Source organism: Bidens hawaiensis, unplaced genomic scaffold (assembly GCF_021521415.1).
Source record: "Bidens hawaiensis isolate Kalapana, Puna unplaced genomic scaffold, B.hawaiensis_p1.1 tig00020322_1, whole genome shotgun sequence".
NCBI classification, from domain to species: domain Eukaryota; kingdom Viridiplantae; phylum Streptophyta; class Magnoliopsida; order Asterales; family Asteraceae; genus Bidens; species Bidens hawaiensis.
This window is the reverse complement of record NW_027493088.1, coordinates 249464-267295: the sequence shown is the minus strand read 5'-3', so window position 1 is coordinate 267295 and position 17832 is coordinate 249464. Positions and strand designations below refer to the sequence as shown.

The 17832-nt window shown below is 35.1% G+C and overlaps 2 protein-coding genes and 1 pseudogene across 3 annotated transcripts; all 3 read left to right on the top strand.

Annotated features, from left to right (window-relative positions):
• The first annotated feature begins 417 nt into the window (after positions 1-417).
• Positions 418-4302, top strand: LOC143560316 (protein KINASE OF THE OUTER CHLOROPLAST MEMBRANE 1-like; annotated as a pseudogene). Its single transcript, XR_013140100.1, has 5 exons — positions 418-604; positions 1217-1594; positions 1680-1785; positions 1860-2331; positions 3233-4302. The product of XR_013140100.1 is annotated as a protein KINASE OF THE OUTER CHLOROPLAST MEMBRANE 1-like (transcript).
• A 1289-nt stretch (positions 4303-5591) lies between these two features.
• On the top strand, positions 5592-8384 carry LOC143560315 (uncharacterized). Its single transcript, XM_077048641.1, has 5 exons — positions 5592-6033; positions 7331-7463; positions 7557-7756; positions 7837-8010; positions 8126-8384. The coding sequence occupies exons 3-5, from the start codon at positions 7640-7642 to the stop codon at positions 8210-8212; spliced, it is 378 nt and encodes a 125-aa protein (XP_076904756.1). The 5' UTR covers positions 5592-6033; positions 7331-7463; positions 7557-7639; the 3' UTR covers positions 8213-8384.
• A 2849-nt stretch (positions 8385-11233) lies between these two features.
• On the top strand, positions 11234-16037 carry LOC143560314 (uncharacterized). The gene is made up of 11 exons (XM_077048640.1): positions 11234-11665; positions 13552-13620; positions 13778-13870; positions 13967-14088; positions 14174-14369; positions 14451-14626; positions 14820-14949; positions 15026-15186; positions 15264-15370; positions 15442-15538; positions 15640-16037. The coding sequence occupies exons 1-11, from the start codon at positions 11372-11374 to the stop codon at positions 15683-15685; spliced, it is 1491 nt and encodes a 496-aa protein (XP_076904755.1). The 5' UTR covers positions 11234-11371; the 3' UTR covers positions 15686-16037.
• The last annotated feature ends 1795 nt before the right edge of the window (positions 16038-17832 follow it).

The window sequence follows — 17832 nt, the reverse complement described above, 5'->3', positions numbered from 1 at the left end:
TAAAACAAGAAACAACCTCTAATTTCTTACTTTGTCATGAGATTAGTAAATCTCGAAGAAAAATACATAATCCACAAACAAAACTAGTTTCTTTGATTGCGATATTGATCACCATCAAAACCATCTATACACGTTTCTAACCAATTTCCATAACGAAGTTCTTTTTAGGTTAAAATAAAAATGATCACATGAGTGTTAACTCATCAAAATCACATTCATGACAAAAAAAGTAATTTGTCTAAACACCCTTCACGGTATGAATGAGCAAATCGTGCCCGATACCAATATCCAACCAGGCACTTTCGATACCAATTGGGTATCCATTTTTAAACATTTCGAAAATACCAATACACATTTTTAACTATTTACTATATCTGTATCTTCGATGCCGGTACCATGTGTAAAATTGTAAATAACATAACATTGAGTATTGATGAAGGTTCTCTCTTGTGGTACGTCACAACAGTTATGTAACGTGCTCCCACCTCCTGCTGCAACCGACTTCACTTTCACGACTCCCAAACGTACACTCTTCATTCCTGCAACAATATTCACAAATTCTTCGATCGTTTGGCGTTTTACACCTCCGATTATCATATAAACTGTACGTTACTTCAATCGATCTTTCTTCACTTAACAATTACACTCTAATTGTATCTTCTTCGTCTTGTATGTTCAATTAAACTGATTTTATACCTAATTGTCTGTTTGACTGTTTAATTACACTCTCCTTTTGTGTTGATGAAAGTTTTATTACTGTTAGCCCTAAATATTCAAAAATAGTAATTATGTGATTGTAGATCATCGATACATCAGTTTGATTCCGTACGAATTGTTTATTGTGTACTGTGTACTGTGTAGTGCATGTTTTCAGAGTAGTGAGTAGGTTAGGGTTTACATTATATCAGTATCAAGTTAGGTGTTCATTGATTTGTGTCATATGGCTTACTTTGCTTAAACTGTGAAGAATAAAGAGATTAATAACATATTATTAGTGTGACTTTGATGAGACAAACTGATGTATAGAGTATAGAAGCTTTACCTTTTAAGGCTTCTTATATCTTTATTATATTATTAGGTTTGTGATTATGGAAAATTATTTATGGTTACTAATTAGTTGATTTAAGAAGATGAATATTATCGTTACGGATATTAGGTCAATGTGAATTTGTGTAATTAGTTAATTGACAGCTGTGTATACGTTTTGTGTATGCAGTTTTAGAAGCAAATAGCTGAAAAGGTAGGAACAGAGCCGACACCGCCGTCTTTCGATTATATGCTCTATGAAGGTGATCCTGAACACCTTTGAACCGTTGTAGCGATACCGAATCTACCGAATCCTCAAATAAATGCTTCGTTATTGAAACTTAAGCACAGGATTGGGCATGGACTGTTTGGGGATGTTTGGTTGGCTACACATCATCAATCGTCACATGATTATGATGAGTATCATGAAGTGGCCATTAAGATGTTACATCCTATAAAGGAAGAAGACATACCAAAATTTATGGTCAAGTTTGAGGATTTATTCCTTAAGTTCCGTAAGCTCCCAAGTGTGTGTTGGTTGCATGGTATCGCAATCATCCCTAGAAAGGTGAAACTTATATTTCTAATTAGCAAACGTAACGTATAACATGTTATGTGATTAATCCACAAATCTGTTACTTTCACTCTTTCAGATCTCTCCACAAATTTGCATAATCATGAAGTTTTATGAGGGGTCGGTTGGTGATCGAATGGCTATGCTTAAAGGAGGAAAACTTACATTGCCTGATGTGCTGAGGTGGATTTAATAATAGGCTCATAATAAAGATTAACATGTAAGAATATTAAATATTAATGGTTTATGTATTGCATGTATGGAGTGGGATTAGCTAAAGGAATTCATGAAGTGCATATGTTAGGTGTCTTGGTGCTGAATATTAAGCCAACTAATCTTCTTCTTGATGAACATGATCAAGTGGTTCTTGGAGATTTTGGGATCCCATTTCTTCTTCGTGGGGTCCAGTTGCCTGATCCGAACATGTCTCTGAAGCTTGGATCACCTAATTACATGGCTCCAGAACAATGGGAGCCAGAAGTTAGAGGTCCTGTCAGTGTTGAGACTGATAGCTGGGGATTTGGGTGCTGTGTTTTGGAGATGTTGACTGGTGTACAACCATGGTTTGGTAAATCAGTTGGTGAGATATACAATTCTGTTGTGGTGAAACGAGAAAAACCGCAGGTTCCAAATGGTCTACCTCCTGCTGTTGAAAATGTTCTTAATGGCTGTTTTGAGTATGATCTTCGTAATCGTCCGCTTATTGCAGATATTCTGCATGCTTTTGAAAGGTGGGTTCTATGTGCGCATTTGATTATGTTTTGTATTAAAATCCTGTGTTTAATTATGTTTTACTTCAAATGAATAAAATCATCAAATCTAGCTACGCGGAAAACGGGTTGAAAGCACCTCTTAGTCATTTTATTCAGTGTGAAAGATATTGTGGTTCAACCCGACCCCTACGAAGATGACTCGTTTCTAGGCTTGTAAATGAACTAAACGTTCATTGAACCGTCCTTTGGGAAGTTCGTTTATGTTTGTTTATTTGCTAAACAAACGAACACGAACAACTTTTTTTGTTCATTTAGTTAAATGAACGAACGTGAACAATGTCTCGTTCTTTCATTTATGTTCGTGATAATTCGTTTATGTTAATTATGCTCATTAGTTTATGTTTCTTTAAGTTTGTTTGTCTATATATTCATTATAAATAATTTATGTCCACTACAATTTAGTCTAGTTTTATGAAATTAATGTATCACTGGCTACTATATTGTTTAGTTATCAATTTTTTAGCCAAACAGATTGATGTTCACGTTTACGTTTAATTGTTGTCCACTCAATTATATCTGTTCATCTAAATTCGTTTATTATATTCGTTGTTTTGTATTCGTTTACGTTCGTGAACTTTTTGTTTGCGTTGTAAACGAACACGGAACATGCTCATTTTCTTAACGAATGAACACGAACAAGAAAACTCCCTTCTTGTAGCTGTTCCTGTTCAATCGTTTGTTCGGTTAAGTTGACGAACAAGATTCTGCTTTGTTTGTGTTCGTTCGGTTCATTTATAGGCCAGCTCGTTGCAATTAGAACTGTTTTGATGATTACAAGTATACAGCAGAAAAACAACTACTGCTGTTTGTTGTTTAACATATTCATTATAAATAAGTGAAACTGAAACTGATTTTGCAGTTCACGCGATGCGGTGTTTAATGATGGAGAGTGGATTGGTCTAGAAAACAGAATATCAGCAGACAGAACACTTAAAGGTAGCAGTTACTCCACATGGTTTCTAACAAAAGATCATCTGCAAGTAGGCGATATTGTTCGGTCCCGAAAAGCCCCAAACAATTGCAAAAACATGGCTGTACCCGAAGGAACCGTAGTTGGTTTGGAAAAAGACACTGATCGAGACGGGTTTGTTCTAGTTCGAGTCCAAGGAATCCACAACCCGTTAAGGGTTAACATCACCACTCTAGAACGGGTCACTTCTGGGTTAGCCGCTGGTGACTGGGTGCACTTACTAGAGCCAAGCCGAAACCATTCGGTTATTGGCATTCTACACTCGTTAGACCGTGATGGAACTGTAGTGTCGGGTTTCTAGGACTAGAGACCCTATGGAAAGGACACTGTTCTCAGCTTCAAATGGCAGACCCGTTTTCCGTGGGTCAGTTTGTGAAACTAAAGGAGAACGTGGTCACACCTCGGTTTCCATGGATACATAAACGAGAAGGAATATGGGCGACTGGTAAGATTACACAAATACTTCCAAACGGGTGTCTTATTGTGCGATTTCCTGGGAAGTTTGTTTTTAAAGGCGAGTGTGATTCGTATCTAGCTGATCCGGGTGAAGTTGAGCATGTTTCGTTTGAGACGTGTTCCACTTTGGTGGATACGTATCAGCATGTTGAGGATCATCATTGGGCTGTGAGGCCAGTTATGATTGCATTTGGTGTGCTTACGGCTTTGAAGTTTGGGTTCATGGTGGGTCATGGTGTGGGTGCTAGACTGAAGAAAGGTTGTGCGGGTCGGGCACGAGGTGGTGGTAGTGGTCAGGGTCAAGATGGGCAGAATGGTGGCGGTAAGGCGAAGTGGTTACCGTCGCCTGTTGCGAATATGCTCGCGAGGGACGGTTCTGTGGCTCCTGTGTATAGCTAGATGATTAAATGGATCTTGTGTTTGATGTAAGTAACTAATGCTAATGGCCAACTTGGAAGTTGTTTTTATTGTAAATAAATATAAGCAACTTGTTTTATTTCAAATTTCAATAATGTCTTCAAATAGATGTTGGATCTTTTAGTGAAAGAAGTCCAAGAACCTTCGAGCTTCGCATACATATCTAGTAGGCTCGCGAGTTATGTTATAATAATAATAATAATAATAATAATAATAATAATAATAATAATAATAATAATAATAATAATAATTAGACAACGAGTGTGACTAGTTAAAAAACCTTATTTAAACATGTGGAGTTGAAATCATAAAGATAGATCCTTATTATAAACCAACTTATTATAAACCAATCATGCATATCAATTATTATTCGTGGTTGGTTTATAATAAATTGGCCAACTACTCATTTAAGTTATGCAACATTCTTATAATTTATCAAAAGATAAGAGCGCGGTATGTGTCATGTTATAGTTCTAGATGTTCATGATAACCCATGAAATAAGTTGGAGCTTTTAGCCCACTTAATTAATGAGCGAATGCATCATGTTCGCTCGCTAGTGACTTATAACCGGTGTATTGACAATATTATATATATAGACAGAGCGAATGTTTCATGTTTATGATTGAAAGAAAATGTGATATCTTACGTTTCTAATTCAAACATATAACCGAGAAATATTGTATCCATATCTCATGTTTTGCAAAACGCATATATCTTACGTTGCTTTGAGTTGATATTATAGAAACTTTATAAACAAAATATACAACAAATGTTAAACCCTAATAAGTATAATCATATGGATAAAAAGCATTTTAACTCCGCTAATTTATGATACACTTGCGAAAGTTAATACATCATAGTGCACGCACGAGTAACAAATAGTATAAAAATGTAAATCATGTCGGATATAAACATAAATTTAATTGCATTAAATGCCCATATACATATAAGACTATCCATAATAAGACGACCTAATTTTATACCTAAGCACCTCTCATATTAGAAGAACATTTTCTCATCACCTAATCAACAATAAGAAAACAAAAAAATTGCATTTCTATATATGTATTGTGCAATCTATATTGAAAGCATAAAAAGCCCCTCTAAATTCAGTTTTGAGAGTTTCGTGAAAAAACCGACCATCAAAACTATACCGAAATCCTACCTCCACAATAGATAAAAAAAACCTGGTAACCTCGCAAAACCGATCCAAACCAACCCAAAAGCATACCATATCCGAGAAAGAAAACACCGATACGATAAATCCCCTAAATAATTTTCTAACTTTTTAATGACAAAACAAAAGTAAAAAAAACCAGAAAATATAGGGATCCAACGTGTCACATAGTCAAAAAGCACAATTTTTAAAACGCTTTTCACGCGCTCTTAACCCTATAAAACCCACCACTTCCTCCTCCACCAAGAAAATAATAATAATATAATCTTCTCATCTTCATCTGCTCTCAACAAAACCCTAACCCTAGGTTCAATTCAAAATTCTCTCGTGCTGATGCTTCTGATCTAATCGGATCCAATCCAATTCAATCCCATCACATCGAATCGGATATCTATTTGGTTTGAATTTGATTGACTGATTGATTGATTTGAACAAACGATGTCTGCGATTGTGTGTGGGAAGAGATCGTTCTTTGAAGACCTACAAACCTCGCTTAATTCTGCATCGCCTCCGGCTTCCAAGAAACTTCGCTGCTTCACTTCGACTTCTCCGGTTCGGTTCTCGTCTTTCGCTAATTCGCCGCCTTCGCCGTCTCTCGTTGATAAGCTCACGCTGGTTTTCCCTAATATGGATAAGAAGGTAGAGTTTTTATTAGTTTTTAACAATTCCATGAATAAAGTTTTATCATTTTTATTGCTTGTGATTAATTGGAAATAGGTAGATTGGTAATTGATTGATTGGTTTAGTAATTAGAATTGAATTGAATTGGAATTGTATATGTTTAGATTGATTTAATTAGTGTGGATTGGAAGTTGTGGGCTTTATGATATTAATTTGGTTAATTATAATTAGGTTAAAAGTTTAAAGTTAAAACCCTAGGTTAAACAATTGTTTAGTTTGGTTTCCAATTGGGAAAAGTATTGTATTATAATTTTTGTTTGTGATGGTGATTTGGGTTTTTTAATATATCGTAATCGTATGTTTATCTAAGTAGTTTAATTTATGCGGTTGTTATGTTCTGGTTCTATTTTATTTGCTTGTGATTGGGTTGATTCGATACGGTTGATACATTATAAAATCAAATTATGTAGATTGATTGATGAATCCAGCAAGATTATTCATCGAATTGGAATTAATCAGTTAGAATGTGTTAGTTATACTTTATCCTATTTTTTGGTTACTGATAGTCGGGTTAAAACTCTATAGATTTAACACTTGTTTAATTTGGTTTTATCAAGATCAAGCCTGGATTAGCCAATGTTTGAATATGTGATGGAGTCTTGATTCATGAAGCAATCTGTGTTTTTCCGACTGAAAAAAAAAGTGTATGGTAGAAGTGGTTGTATTATCATTTGTTTGTGACGGTGATTGGATTTTTTAATCTGTTGTAATCGTATGTCTTATCTAATTAGTTCAACTTATGCAATTTTTGTGTTTAGATTCTATTTTATTTGCTTTATTCAATACAAATGATTCATTATTAAATTAAATTACGTAGATCGATTGACGGATCCAGCAATTTTATTCATGGAATTGTGTTGTTCAGTTACACACAACGCTTTTGTGTACATGCCTAGAATATTTTAATTACTGTATGCTATTTTTTGGTTACTGTTAGTTAGGTTAAAACCATATATTCAGCAATTGTTTAACTTTAAGCCTGGATTGGCCAATGCTGAAGCCTGAATATATGCTGGAGTCCTGATTCTTGAAGTTTAGATGTGGTTGTATTCTCATTTGTTTGAGATGGTGATTTGGGTGCATACGGATGCACTTACATTGTTTATGCCTGCGGGTCATCATGTCTGAATTAATTTAATGTTTATGTGAGTGTGAATTATTCAGCATCTACAATTTGTTATGTCAAGCTTAGTGTCTATAATTACCATTACTCTATGTTAATATTCTAACTAGAAAGACATAACTGTGTTTTTAGCTTCTGGAAGAAGCACTAGAAAGGAGTGGAAATGATTTAGATTCTGCCATCAAGAGTCTCAATGAGCTCTCTCTTGGATATGTGAACGGGATCACAAGTTCACCAGTGTAGTCAGCCACAATAATAGATAAAGGTATTTTTTTTGATTTCATCTTCAGGCTTACACTTTGGCTTTCGTATGCTATTGTTCATTTAACGGATATTGTTCTTTCACTGACTTATATAGGCCAGGTTACTGCTAGTGAAAATGTTCCTTCAGAAAACTCACCCAAAAATGGTGCAGATTGGGTTGAATTGTTTGTGACAGAAATGACAAGTGCTACCAGCATTGATGATGCTAGACTTCGTGCCATGCGGGTACTTGAAAGTTTGGAGAAATCCATAACCGAACGTGCTGCTGGTAATGCTGCAGAAACCCTTCAAAAGGCAAGTTTCCCAAACACGAACATACATGTCTGTGTAGTGTGCACTCTTTTCAACTATCTAATATGGTTGCACGATTTCAGGAAAATATGATGTTCAAGGAACAGATTGAAGTTCTTTTGAGGGAGAATACAATACTAAAACGTGCTGTAGCGATTCAACATGAACGCCAAAGAGAATTCGATGAGAGGACAGCAGAGGTGCAGCAGTTGAAACAGTTATTATCCCAATGTCATGAGCAGATTAGGACACTTGAGGTCACCTCTTATAACTTGACTTATGTTTTCTTTTAAATAGTAAAATGAATGACACGTGTGTGTGTGTGTGTACATATATATAATCAAGTTGGTCGAATGTTGTTGATGTTTGCAGGTGAATAACTATGCATTGACAATGCATTTAAAACAAGCTCAGGGAAACAACTCCATTCCCGGACGATTCCATCCTGATATCTTCTAATAAAGAGGTGGAGTTTGTGTTTGGCATGGTGGATAGATATCTGTTATTGAATTTTTTTCATTTTTTTTTGTTTTAAGAGATCTGCATTTGCGAGGTTAATGGCAAGTAGATTATATGTTCTAAACGTCGATGAATGGTTGATTAAGTTAATGTATAAGACCTCAGTTTAATATTGGATTTTTTTGGTTTACCAAGCCTCTGCTTGCTTGTTTTGTTGCTTCATTTGAGCCTATTTATGCAAAACTTGAATGTGTTTTAACAAAGAGATGTAACGTTCGTTCCATATAAAGACACGTTAAGCAAGTTTATGCGGCTCATTTGGCATATAATATACCATCTAGTGTAGTAAGTATAGTAGTTTTCCTTAGTAAGGACTTGTTTATAGTAAGACCCCCTAGGTTACCATTAATATGGAAATTCGTTTTCAGTGATGACTATGTACTCTTTTGGTATATAACTGTCATTTATTACTAAACTGTATAACTATGTACCCTTTTTAATGCCGAAAATGAGCTTACGATGGCTTACCAAAATACTAGCGTGAAATACAAGTTTTGAATTGACCTAATTGGTTAATGAAGTTTTTCTGATGATATGACTAAGAATTTCTTTTGTTTTTCTACATAGTTCTTTTAAAATACTTCATTAACCATTTTGGTAGATAAAACTAACGGTGGGCGTAACTGTGAAATGAGATGAGTATGCAATAAAAAGCCAAGGTCTCGTACCTAGACGAAAACTAAGCTCCCACTCATAACCAATGTAGCAAGTTACACCAAGTAACTAAGTAAGAAGTGTATAATGATTAGTTGATGAGGACCGCTATTGTCTAACCATTCATCAATGTATGTTGCTTCTCGTATTGGACAAAAATGCCAAACTTCATCCATAGAAATAGTTATAAGGCACATGAAATAAATTTTACTTTCCATAAAGTATAGATCTAGAACCATGTCCACAAATAGTATAATATCTATTGGAAGAGCAACAAAGAACGCGGTAATAAATACCGAAGTTGGGGTCAATAAGTTAGCGACCATTAAAACGTCAAACCATCCATTGTAAAGATGATTTCGATACTGGTTATCCACTCATCACGAACATGAACTTTCTACTGTGTTACACTTCGACTGTTTCTCTTATTAACATTTGTGTTCGTCGGGTAGGTAGACCACATTGAAGATATTCGTAGGTAGTGTTTTGAGATTATGTTAATCTAATATGTAGCTTAAGTGTAATACTATTTTAAGTTTATCTAGCATTCATTTATATTGATTATCTCGTATTACAATTATATACGATAGATAACCAATAACAAGTTATTAATTGGCGAAGGTTTCTAGTCTTATGGTATCAAGGTGTGTACATAGTGGTGCTTCTTATTAAGTGATGAGCGATTGAATCTTAGAGTAAATGAACTTGTAGATTTAGAACTAGAATTAATGGATGTGTTAATCATTCTAATAAAAAAAATAAACAATTTTAAAAGTTTCTAATACTTATTATTTATTGATCCAAGGGGGGGAGGGGGTATGACAAGCAACCAGGAAGGTACATTTAACATAACCCAATTTTTATTTAAAGCGTTTAATAAACATTATTGGCAAAATGATGGCTTAAGTGATTGATACAAAGTTACAAACAAAGTCAAACTATCTTGTCTTCCTTCTAGATAAGTTGAGTGAAATAGAAGAAACTCTAGAAAGATCTAAAAAAAATAAAAGCTTTATACGTTTGTTTAAACCTTTTTGTTTTGTGTTCCCTTCCTTTTTTTTTTCTTTCTTAAAAAAATATAATGAAAAAACAATTGCTTTAGTCCTAAATCCTAATGCTATTGGTTGGTTCACAGATACATCTGTCATTAACGATGACAGTTGCTTAAAAAAATTGTAACAAACTCAAAGACCTTCCTCATGATGACACTTGCTTAAAAAAAAATATCTAAAAGCCGTAATAAATCCAAAGACCTTCCTCTCATACAAAACCTTCACCCAACATGGACTGCATGTTCCCATGATTTTTCCTCTCTTATACTTCGACCTTTCTCTCATTTACATTTGTTGTTATGAGGGTCGACAAACCACATTGAAGATAATTAGGTAGCATTTAATATTATTTATTAATTTTAATTTTATCTACTTTTTAGGTGTAATCTACATATTTTAATAAAAGAAAATAACTAGTAACACATATCATTTGAATTAATATTAATTTTATCTATGAGATTCTGGATGGGCCATCTATTGGGAGCAAAGCGGACAATATAAGCGGACAATATGGTGATACGAGACACGGGATGCTACAAATGGTATCAGAGCGATTCGGGATGGTGGGGCAAACCTTATCAGAGACGATGAGTCCCTAAGGGGTGTCGTGAGGTACACCTTAGACAAATTCCACATCTTGCATTGGATGGTGGGGTAAACCTCATCGAGGGCGATGAGTCAGAGGGGGGGGGGGGGGGAGGGAGGGGGTTGTAACACCCTATGCCAATCCCACATCGACCATGGATATTAGAGATCCTTAGTTCATAAGTAAATGTCCAGACATTTCTATGTTGTATTTTGCGCTTATTGTTCTTATCTATTTATGTATTATAATAATAATAATAGTTTATTATTATTATTATTGGTGTTGCAATTTGATTTTCTTTTATATTGTCGCTTACATATGATTTTTAGAGCTGAGGGTCTCACTGGAAGTCACTTGTCCTCTGAGATAGAGGTACGGTGTGCCTACATTCCACCCTTCCCAGACCCTACTTATAGTTTTGCTATTGGGGGGATTTCACTGGATTTGATTGAGTTCATAAGTAAATGTCATGTCTCTTAAATCATCAACGTGTTTTGGGCTTAGTTGGCTGTGGAGCACATGAAAACTCCATGGTTAAGCACGCTCAGGTGGAAATAATACCAGGAAGGGTGATCACTAAGAAGTCTCTACCGGAACAACAAAAAACAAATCCATGAGTTACTGGATGGGCTATCCATAAAAGACAAAGCGAACTAATACCCACCCCATTCCTCTCCCTGCAAATCACTTTGATCTTCAACAACAATCTTTTATTATTATTATTATTATTATTAATCAAAATATGAGGCATATCGTCGAACACCTGGTCTGCATCTTCTAACAACCAACACACCGCCTGCAATAACAATGGCAACTTCTTCTTTCGCTCTCATCCCTTCATCACCTCTCACCCACTCTTCACCATCATCATCTTCTTCATCCTTCTTCGGCGGCGGTACACTCTCCTTCACCCGTAATAATAATAATATTAACAGGACTTGTGTTTCTTCTTCACAATTCAGTAGTAATAAGAGGCTATACGGCAAGCGATGTAAAGGGTTTGTTGTGTTCGCTGCGGCGGATTATTATTCGACCCTTGGAGTACCCAAGTCTGCCACTATTAAAGATATTAAAGCTGCTTATCGGAAACTGGCTCGTCAGGTATTAGGGTTTTTGTTTCTTTTGGGGTTATTGTGTTTGCTGAAATATTTAAGCTTTAAACGCATGATAATGATAATGAGTTTTATGATTATTAAGAAGTTGCTTATATAAAGTTTATTATTTTGTTAAATTTTAAATTACCAATCTTTTTCTTGTATTCAAGTTGCAAGAATTAAGAAAAAAAAATTACAACTTTATTGAATAATATTCATTGTGTGTACGCATGTACGCCACACATGGATCGACAGTTGAGATACTTATCCAAGCTTAGTTAACCGCATGTTTAACCGTATAGCCTTATTTATAGCTTAAGTGAGCACAATGTACTTCAAAGTAACTAGGCATTTGCGTATCCATTGATACGTGGTTCGTCTTTATCCATATAGCATACCTTCATAACTAGTTCCTATTAAGTACCTCATATCATTTCATAGATTGCTAGTTAATTCTGTGTGGATTTGATAAGTATAATGCCACTTATGGCATGGGATAAGTTAGGCACAATGTATTCCATAGAATATATCAGTCTCGCTACTGGACTTGATTAACGTACTAGTAAGTCGTTTGCAGATAGCTAAATTATCAAAATAATACCAAAAGTTTAAAACTAATAACAGTTCACCAAAGATAAACAAGATTGGTTGTTTGTCAATACCAACCAAATGATTAAAGCCTAACCTAAAAGAATTAAATTCCACCTCGTTTTCGCTTGGCTAATGTCTTTTGAAAGCTCCCTGCCTTGCGTGACTGCGTCTATCTGAGGGTTTGAGGCGCAGACACCTCGTCTGTGTGCTGCAAGCACTCTTGACTACAATGATAGGTTGCTTACAGTGACACAGTTAACACAAGCAAATGTGTGTTAAATTTAATTGCAGATGATACAGACCTGTCAATCCATTAACTTGCAGTAGCTATTCCTACTGTACATTAACACCCAAATTTAACCGCATACATCTAACCTTAGGATCTGTCATTTGTTCTTTCAGCCAAACTAATCAAATCCTTCTCACTAATATGGCTGAACCTTTTTTATAACAAAGATAAGCAGCCTTATCAGTACTTCATCTACCCTTCCAGTAAAATATATGCAATTTTTTTCTCAGTTTCTCAAACCTCATTTGCAATATGTGTTGGCTCTAACACCACTTGTTAGGATAGGTTCCAATAAGTTTGACTACTAATTAAACACACTCAGTAGATTCAAGAAATGGAATCACAATTTTATTACATGTTCATTAGTGTGAGTACAAGAAAATTAAAGTTCTGTATCACTCTTTTTTCATTTACAGTTGATCCTCTCTATCTATCTATTTTCTGTGGTGTCACTTTTTTCAAAAAAATGAGAGGGAAGGTTTGTTAGGATGACATCACCTACTCTTAATCAGCCTTATTGAACTAATGGAAATGCCTGTCTCACCCCTCAACCATTAGCAAAACACGAACCCAAACACCCATTAATTGCGTTATTATTATTTTGGAGTAAATTACTACGAAGTGGAGGAGAAGTTGAAGATTTGGTGCATATATCTTTGATCATTTTAACGTCATCTGGTTTCAGCTAATTTTATTTCATAAACTGGTAGTAGCTTTCAAGCCAACTTTCTAATTATAATTTGTTTCGGATTAACTTAAGTTTAATATTAGAACTCAGGGTGTTGCATTTTATCATGTCAGGTCTCTTTCTATTAATTGCATTTCTTTCTAATCTTCTATGTATAAACATACATTTCATCTGAATCTGATGAAATGCCACTGATGTTGCTTACATATTAACCAATTATAATTATATTTATTTCTCTAGTTTCATGAATATAATAATGAATGCATCACTACCTTTACAAGTTTACATTGCTCATGATTTGCAAATCTTTCTCTCTTCTGTCCAGTATCATCCAGATGTCAACAAGCAACCTGGTGCTACTGAAAAGTTTAAGGAGATAAGTGCTGCTTATGAGGTATGCTAGAGCACAACTCTTGCAATCCAGTTTTCTTCATTTTACACTTTTTTGTATATAAATCAATAAACTTTCAATTGTCCTTTTGGTCATTTCATAAAAGAATCATGTTACATAGTTTTACAATACTTTGAATGCTGAAGTATGAGTCTGTCAGGTTCTGTCAGATGACAAAAAAAGAGCCATGTATGATCGATATGGTGAAGATGGAGTTAAAAGCACAGTAGGTGGACAAGCTGGTGCTTATGCGGTACTACCCATTATTACCTCTTGTTTTCTTTTTCAGATGCAAAAACGAAGCCCTATATTATTTTATTTTGTTGATTATTCTTTATTATTGTTCTAGACGAATCCATTTGATCTCTTTGAGACCTTCTTTGGAACAAGTATGGGTGGATTTGCTGGTGCTGATACAGCTGGATTCGGAGGACGTCGTGCCACTACTGTTATTAAAGGCGAAGATATACGGTGCGTGAGTTAGTTTTAATTTTTAAACTAGTATTAATTGTTTATTATAAAACTAAAATGGGTGACAAAGTTGATGTATTTACAGATACGACATGACATTAGAATTTTCAGCAGCAATATTTGGAACTGAAAAGGAGTTTGAATTATCTCATCTTGAAACATGTGACGTGTGCACTGGAACGGGAGCAAAAGTGGGGTCCAAGATGAGAATATGCTCAACCTGTGGTGGCAGAGGTCAAGTTATGAGAACAGAGCAAACGCCTTTCGGTATGTTCTCACAGGTAATTAAAGATTTTTAGTAATTATCTTAATATGGGAAAACATGATTAATATGTATGTGCTCATGGTTGATTGATATGTAGGTTTCTGTATGTCCAAATTGTAACGGGAACGGTGAGATGATATCTGAATATTGCAGAAAGTGCTCTGGTGAAGGGCGTATACGTGTGAAGAAAGACATTAAAGTCAAAATTCCGCCTGGAGTCAGCAAAGGAAGCATTCTCAGAGTTACTGGTGAAGGTGATGCTGGTCCAAAAGGGTATGTTTCTAATGACCGTTATACCCTTAATAATATCAAGATTTTATGCCAATATACTGAAACTTCAAAAGAAGGAAAAGATATTCTTACCGAGGCTAATTCAGTCGTTTGAATGTATCAAGGAAATGATATACCCTTATTACTATCCACTTTGATTTTTGTTTTTTCTTACTGTTTCTTTCCGTTTAACCAGAGGTCCTCCTGGAGATCTTTATGTTTACCTTGATGTTGAAGAAATTCCAGAGATCCAAAGAGATGGAATTAACCTGATTTCATCCATTTCAATTTCTTATCTTGAAGCTATATTGGGGACTGTTGCCAAGGTGATAAATTTATCTTAATACTTTATTTTATTAATTGGTTGATCTAATATTCTAATCCAATTGCATTGTGTTACAGGTGAAGACAGTTGAGGGGATGACTGAACTTCAGATCCCTGCAGGTACTCAACCTGGTGATATTCTTGTTTTGGCAAGAAAAGGTGCTCCAAAATTGAACCGACCTTCCATTCGAGGGGATCATTTATTCACTGTTAAAGTTACTATACCAAAACGAATCAGGTATGCTTTTAATAATAAGTTTTCCTGTCAAAAAGTCGATGGTATTATTTGTTCTAACCTAATATTGGTTGTAATAGTGACCAAGAACGTGAGCTTCTTGAAGAACTTGCTTCTCTTAATAACCCTGCATCTACACGTCCACGTTCTCGCCCTAAGGCCCCTGTTTCTAATGCTCAGCAAACCGGTAAATTCTGTTAATTTTCAATATTTTGTTAGTCCCATGATTCTAGAAATTTAAGGTTTGTGTTTTCGCAGCTAAAGTTACAGAAACTCAAGTGGAACCGGTTGCTGAGGAAAGTAAGAGTTCGGAAGATCAAGATGACCCGTTGAAGAAGATAACAGATTTTGCCGGGTATTTTTTTTCTTATTACTTTTACACGTGGCGTGTTTTCATTGGTTGGATTCATTTGAGAAAAAGCTAACGGGGTTGTATGTCTTTCTTTTACACTGTAGGTCTGTTGTAAAAGGAGCTATAAATTGGTTTAAGGACAATTTGTAGATGCTGAAGAGCATACGATAATACTCTTTCATTTAACTTAGCAGCCAAAGATTTTCAGCTCTTTTGAAATGGATGCTAAAAGGATATCCTCCTCGGATTCTGTTGAAGAAATTGTTGAAAGAATTCTTCGGTTATTTAGAAAGCACAAGTTGAAGTTTTGGTTGAAACTTAGATTACAGTAGATTGGTGTATCTAAAACCCTTGTATTCCATGCTAGAATGTCGAGTTTTAAATCTCCGATTGCTAGTTCATTCGTCAAAACAAGTCTGGTGAGTGTATGAAGAATAATGAACTTCAAAAATCGAAGTGTTTACACAATTTATGAACACAACAATAACACTACATGCTTCAAGTTCAGATGGTATTTATCAATTTCTTGGTTCCTTTGAATTTGCTTTTAAATCTTCAAACTCACTATAGTTCTTACATAAAATTGGTGAAGAATACTTTTGTAACCGGTCCACAGTGACTCGCAGAGCCCAAGGAACCAAGGATTTATATTTAGTAGAATAGGCTTTGTGATTCAAAAGTAGATAGCGGCACAGCTTGTTGCTCGCTTACCCATTATCCAGATGTAGTTCGGTTTGTGTTATATATAAAAGGAACAATACCAATCCTTTCCATTTATTTAATTAGCTCATTTGACTTTTGACCAAATCTTTAACTTTATATTTGACTAGACTTTCAAGGGGTGATCTAATTTAATTAGGGTGGATTTCATGTTATAACCTTTTGAAAGCCATCTGTCCAATGCCAAGCTGTAGTATATTTGGCTTATTTACATCATTTGTTTTTTCCCAATCCAATTAAGTTTAGGCAGTCACTTTGTATCATGTATCAACATTCTGCATGATCTTTGTTTATTAGTCGACTATGAGAACACAAGACAGTTTCTATCGGGTAGGGTTAGCCTGTTGGGTTGGAATGGTTCTACTCATCCCAACTTTATGACAGAAGTCACATCTTGGGTCATTATAACATTATTCAAGTCATCAATTATGGCGCATCACATTATCTGATTGGTATGCGTTTGACATTAAACTCTAAAAGATCTTCGCTCCTTGGCGCATAAACTTGAGATATGTGACATGTTTCGATTATATGTGACATATGTAACTGTCAAATTTATAAAATAAAAGAAAAAATCCCTGGCTACTTTAGTTAAACAAATAATTGTGAATTGCATATTATCCTGATTTCCCAAATCAAATTTACTTGCATGTGGTGTGCACCTATATCAAGGTAATGTAAACACAAGAAGAGAGTTGAGTATTTGCAATGAATTAAAATCCGGTTTATACAGGTTGGTGATACACTAATATTGTTTAAACCGAATGCATGGCAAGTACTGGTACCTTTTAGCTCAATAAATTGGGCAAACGGTTTGTAATTTGAACTGCCAGTAACGTACCGGTTTAAGACCAAGGTAAATTTAATTGTTTATACTTTAGGCCAAAGACTTTTAACGACCTATATTTACCTCTGATTAAAAGTTTTAACCTAGTAACATATCCTATGCTATCGAATCGATCAGTTTTAACATAACGGACTTTCATATACCATGGAATCATATACGTTAGGATATAACTTTTTTAGTTAAGTAGTGTTTTTATGGAATTATAATTTGGTTAGCATGTCAAAATGAGTAAGGTCAACACTAAAAAGGTCAAACTGATAATATTATTGGAAATAACAATGTGGGCGTGTGTAATGTGTTACTGTTGAACACGACTTTGTTTGATCAAAAGTAAAATAGAAACAATAACAGGAGTAGATATCATAATAAGAGCTTCTATAATATTCGGCCGTGTTATCTCCGGCACGAGTATGCTGCCGTACTTTATTGCAGCTGCACCTGCAAACGATCCAGCACCCAGCTTCAACAAGAAGCTCACATCATCATCATCATCCTGTTAATTAATCTACACAATCAAATAACTATTCATATCATTCAAATTAAAACCTAATTTAACTTTACTGGCCTCAGACGTATCTGATCTGGAAGCTGCGACGGTAAAGCGTCTACTGACGGAAGTAGGTGACGGCGTTGTCGTAACATTGAATGTAAATGACTTGCGACTGATATGTACTGCATTCTTCACAACGTGCTGACCGGTAGCCGTCGCAAATGGCCGTGCAAGGGGTGC

Coding starts and splice junctions, on each gene's coding strand:
- LOC143560315 (XM_077048641.1), top strand. CDS start 7,640: ATGACAAGTGCTACCAGCATTGATGATGCTAGACTTCGTGCCATGCGG. Junction 7,757..7,836: donor CTGCAGAAACCCTTCAAAAG/GCAAGTTTCCCA, acceptor GCACGATTTCAG/GAAAATATGATGTTCAAGGA. Junction 8,011..8,125: donor AGCAGATTAGGACACTTGAG/GTCACCTCTTAT, acceptor TGATGTTTGCAG/GTGAATAACTATGCATTGAC.
- LOC143560314 (XM_077048640.1), top strand. CDS start 11,372: ATGGCAACTTCTTCTTTCGCTCTCATCCCTTCATCACCTCTCACCCAC. Junction 13,621..13,777: donor AGATAAGTGCTGCTTATGAG/GTATGCTAGAGC, acceptor TGAGTCTGTCAG/GTTCTGTCAGATGACAAAAA. Junction 13,871..13,966: donor GACAAGCTGGTGCTTATGCG/GTACTACCCATT, acceptor TTATTGTTCTAG/ACGAATCCATTTGATCTCTT.